Source organism: Egretta garzetta, unplaced genomic scaffold, assembly GCF_000687185.1.
Source record: "Egretta garzetta isolate BGI_Z169 unplaced genomic scaffold, ASM68718v1 scaffold744, whole genome shotgun sequence".
NCBI lineage: Eukaryota > Metazoa > Chordata > Aves > Pelecaniformes > Ardeidae > Egretta > Egretta garzetta.
This window is the reverse complement of record NW_009259482.1, coordinates 15,551-20,644: the sequence shown is the minus strand read 5'-3', so window position 1 is coordinate 20,644 and position 5,094 is coordinate 15,551. Positions and strand designations below refer to the sequence as shown.

Here is a 5,094-nt window from a genome sequence, read left to right as displayed (position 1 = left end):
GTCATGTACGCAGACCCTGCCCCGCCCCCCCCCCCCAATGAAGGCAACCCAGCAACTGCATGGTTCATAACAAAATGCATTGTATAATTAACTTGTTTTCTTGGAACACAGTTACTGCAAAGCATTAGTGAGTTGCAGTATAATAGAGAAATGGTAAACCCAGTAATATTCATGTTCTTGCCTGGCTGTTAATGCCTGTATTATGACATTTAATAATCCAGAATGTAGTTGGTTCATTTTAAGAAGGGTTCATTTTAACAAAAGATGACATTTCATTGATCACTGATAAATACAACCTACTCTTCTTTAATTAGGTACTGCCTAGATCTTGCTGTATAGATTTTCAGCATTTGGGAAAATCTTGTTTCCAAACCTGTTGATTTCTGGCAGTTCACCTTTTATAGTATCTGTTGATAAAGCAGGTGCTTCCACTGCTCAGATTTCCAGAGAGTACCGCTGGTTGGTAGGGGAAAGTGAGTTAACGTGGTTTTCTAGGGGCCCGCAAGAAGCAGGGGAGAGACATGCGCTGCTGTACTGTGCCTTGCAGTTGGCAGAGATTCCCTCCGTGGGTCTCTCCAGGTGGATTTCCTGGCAATTTCCTGAGATAAGGTAATTTATTTTCAAGACACTTGTTCAGACCTAACCCCCACTGAATTTTTGTAATGTGTTTTTTATAGTCTGTTAAATGTGGGTTCTGTAAGATCTTAGAATATACATATTTGGAGACAAAACCCAAGAGATTGAGGGTTTTATGGTAACAGAGATGACTTCCATGCAATTAAAATTTTACCTAGTGTTTGTCTTGTCTGCAGAGTGCCTCCTAACTCTCAGGGGAAGGGTTCTCACCGAACTTTCTGGAGAACCAATTTTTAATGGCTCTTTGAACTCATTTGCGCTAACTATACCGATTTACTTTAGCCGATAGGGTTAAGGTACCCAAATGAAGGATTTTCATCAGCGCTAAAGGCTGTTGAATTGCTACCAGGAGGAAAACTGCATGTTGGGAAATAAGATGCGCACAAAAACGAGGAACAGAAGCTAACCAAAAAGAGTAAGTCGTAGACAAAATAGCTGCAAAGGTATTTGGAAGCGCTGCTGGGCCTGTCAGTTCAACTGACAGAAAACATTTCTTTGCCAGGCTTTTCAGAGCTTACTACTCCTGTCTTGTGCTGCTCTATCCCCTCTGGTGCCCAAGAGCCGTACAACGGGTTCCCGGCAGGCAAATTTCTGCTTGGTAAAGGCTCCTCCTGGGCTAGTTCTCCTCGGCAGCCGAGGGCGGGCAAAGACGCAGTTGCGCTATCGGTGTAGCGCCCGGCCGTGAGGTAGCCGCCATGTTGTGCCGCCTCGCCTCGGGGGGCAGGTGAGGGCCGCGCCGCGGGGATGGGGGGGAGCGTAATGGCGGCCAGAGCACAGCAGCGTGAGGGGGCGACATGGCTGCCTTCGCCCTCCACGGCCGAGCGATGGGTAGGAGGGGGAGGAGTTGGGGTTGCTTTCTCCTTGTCCCTTAGCGGCTCCCCGCCATTTCGGGAGGAGGGAGGTCGCTGGGCGCCGGCCTGGGCAGCGGCGCGGTCGGGGGGGCTGCTGGCGGTTGTCCTTTTATCCTCCCAGGTTGTGCCCTCGGCCTCTGCCGAGGGGCTCTCGTTGCTTCACGTGGTGTTGCCAGATCCCCTCGCTGTTGCTAGGCAGGGTCGCCACATTTGGCCTCTCTTTAAGGCCCCGAGGATTTTGCTGTTGTATTGTCCCTGGGTTATGCCAAGGTCACCAGCGAAACGTAAAAGGGACTCGGGAGCTGACCTTCCTCACGGCCGAGCGGTTCTGCTTTTATCATGGTCGTTGTTGTGTCTCATGACAAGTGTAAAGTGTTAAAATGGGGAAGGGTAACCAGACCCTGCATGGGTTTCTGTGCTGGATGTCGCGGCTGCCCTCCCCTCACGCCTGTGGTTTTTCCAGTACGTGCCATAGGGATAGCGAAGCACGTGTGTGTCACAGGAGGCATTAACGCCTTATAAGAGGTTCAGTCCTGGGAACCAAATGACTGTGTGGGTTTTTCAAGCTTTTTATTTTTCTAGTGCAGGTACCTTTTGCAATAGCGAGGGAGGGAAGCTTATCAGGGATGTCTTGGCTCCCTTCTTAATAAAGTTTAGGTGAAGCTTTGCATGTCAGTGTGTTACTGCTGGCTTTCCCTTCCACTCCCTGCATGCATGGGAGGGCGTGCGACTCTTTGCAGTGGCCCGGGGTGGGGGGTTGATTCGAGAAGTGGCAGCTTTACACTGTGAAGCCCTAGATCTGTGACCCTTACGTGAATTCATCTCTGCAATTAAGCTACAGAGAGTGTGCTTGCTTTGAGCTCCAGAAAAATGGAAATTTGACTTCTTTATCTAAGGTATCACTTTATATACTTACAGCAGCTGATCATAACAGACATGGTTTCAGTGGTAAAGCCTAAGTATCATAGAATCATAGAACGTTTTGGGTTGGAAGGGACCCCTAGAGGTCATCTAGTCCAACCCCCAAGTACTGAGTAAGACTACTGCCTTCTGTTTTTTTCTCTTCTAGAAGCGGCGCCAAGTTGATAGCACCATTGGGGTGCTTGGTCTCTAGGCAGAAGCACACACTTCCTGACTTGCCATATGACTATGGCGCTCTGGAACCTCATATTAACGCAGAGATCATGCAGCTGCACCACAGCAAGCATCATGCCACCTACGTGAACAACCTGAATGTTGCAGAGGAGAAATATAAAGAAGCACTGGCAAAAGGTTTGTGTATCCCCAGTCAACAGTTAGGATTGAAGCTAGTTGACATAGATGGTGTAGGAGGAAGTAAAAAAGTGTAGCCCTTCTTTCCAGGGGAAATAGTTTCTTTTTAAAAGTTTTGGAATATAATTCAAGCTTTTTTTTTTTTTTTTAAAAATAAAGTTAAATGCTCTTAGGAATGAGCTTTCATTGTAAGTTTCAGTGGTGCTGGAAATGAGGGATAACTAAAAAGCATAAATGTGTTCTCTGTAGTACCGTAAAACTAGAAGAAAATCAGTTGATTGTTGTGGATTTAGTCTGTATTTACATTAGTAACTTGAGCCAAAGACTGAGTCAATAGGAAATTGCGGTCATTATACTAAATAAATACTTTGTCATGAAAGGTTAGTAACAAGCTTAAGTAAAGTAAAATTTGTGCACCTTGATTGTTTTCACATCAGATGCTCTGCTGACTCTTGTGAAATAGTCGCCTACAAATGGAGGTAAGGCAAATATGCAGTTAATGTATATGACACCTAGTGAAGAGAACTGAATTTTAGTGTCAGTTACACCAGCAGGTCAGATTAAGGAGTTGTGTAGCTCATGTGCCAGTGTGAGACACGAAAATATACAGCAAGTTATCATGGAAGTTTTTGTTAAGATCTCAAATTGAATCTTGAGATATGCTGACCTCTGTGAAAACTTTACAATTGTTCTAGCTGGGCAACACTGAAACACATGAAATGCTTTTTTCAACTCTTCTTTCAGTTGGACTAATGAAAATGTACAAAATAACATGTTTTTAAAAAGGTGGAATATTTTCTGAGTTTTTTCTGTTGCGATGATCTTTCTAAAGAGTATCAGTTTACCTCTAAGAAGCGATTACTTTATAGGCTCACTTCTGTCTGGTTGCCAGGTGGGTTCACAGTGCAATTTAATTGCTTGGGTTTGGATGAAAGTGAGAATTGTCAATATCTGAGTATGCCTGAACCCTGTAGCCATTGATGAATGCTAGTGTGCTTGATTAGAGAAAGTTGGTTACCTATGAAAGTTTTGAGATTTTCAAGGCCTAAGTAAGCCTAAAAATTATTTGTGCAGTCTAAATTAGTGAACTAATGAGATTCAGTTAAGAATCAGGCAATCGAGATTGGCTGCTGCTTTGTCCTGCCAGTGGTGGATCTAGGAAGGTTGTATTCTGGAGAATTTAATTAGTGCAAACAGAATTGAGGGGGGAACCTGAACCATAAGAAATCGGTGGATCTGCTGCTGATGTTGCTTATGCTGTTTAATGACCAAGGCTTCAGCCACTAGTAGCGGCAGAATTTGTGGTTAGCAGAAACATCAGCAGTGTTGTGGAACCTTTGAGGTGTTTTTTAAAAATACTATCTTTTGATAGTCTTTCATTGCTTACTGTTGGAAATGCTGTATCTAGAGGTAGAGGTTTTTTTTTTTTACAGGCATTTTTTTGCAAATGGATGAGGTACTGGCAGTGGTCACGCACATCAAAGCAGACAAATATTTGCTTGTGATATTTGTGTGTGTTTTGGTTTGGCTCTTTTTCTTCTCCCTAACTGGTATCTCAGTATACCAATATGCATAGTATTTTGACCCTCATTAGAAAGACTTCTAAGACCAGGATTCAGGAAAGGGCGAAGCCTGAACTGCCATCTCATTCTCTCGGTATTGTCATTCTTTTTTCCATACTTAAAAACTGAGAATGATCAAAGATCTTCCTGCGCTGCATTTCAGCGTTGAGTTACACAGCACATCTAATCACTATCTAATATCTCTTCTGGATAACTGAACCTTGTCAATGGTTTTTGTTCAGCAATAGAAGGTAAAGTAATCTCTTCACATCTTTAACATCTTCACCTATCTACAGCTGCTTAGAAAATGCAAATAAAAACTGTCCTGATTAGAGTCACGTTGGCTTATGTTGCCAGCTCATTTGAAAATAAGTATGCACTTCTGTGATAGGGTGCAGCACAGGACTTTGTTTCAGCATAAGCTGATTCTGATTACTGGTTCACCAAAATGTGCAGGATTGGCTAATTAAAGGATATAAACTTGAAACCTATTTTCAGTGAAAACTTATGCCTACCAGAATTTTCCCTGCTCTTTTCTGACAGTCATGTGACCTGTGGTGCTTTACTTACTGCTCTCACAAGGAAACAAATGACTCTTGGTATACTGAGAAACTGAGCTGACTAGAGACTGGAGCACCTCTGAGCTGCCTGTCTTGGTTTACTGAATTGTCCTCTATGGCTACGTTGAAGACTGTGGTGAGCTGGAGCAAAGGCCGGGGACTCTCTATACAAATAAATTCCAAGATAACTTTTGCTGTAGCTTAAGGGCAAGT

At 43.8% G+C, this 5,094-nt stretch overlaps 1 protein-coding gene across 4 annotated transcripts in view; it reads left to right on the top strand.

The window, feature by feature from the left end:
- The first annotated feature begins 1,274 nt into the window (after positions 1-1,274).
- The window catches only part of SOD2 (superoxide dismutase 2), an 8,702-nt gene continuing 4,882 nt past the window's right edge, over positions 1,275-5,094 (top strand). For 2 of the 4 annotated variants that reach the window (XM_035892748.1, XM_009637183.2), the window contains exons 1-2: positions 1,275-1,360; positions 2,557-2,759. In XM_035892748.1, coding sequence (XP_035748641.1) covers positions 1,332-1,360; positions 2,557-2,759 — 232 coding nt within the window. In that variant the 5' untranslated portion in view covers positions 1,275-1,331. The remainder of the gene's footprint in view (positions 1,361-2,556; positions 2,760-5,094) is intronic. The other 2 variants (XM_035892747.1, XM_035892746.1) reach the window with 2 other exon arrangements.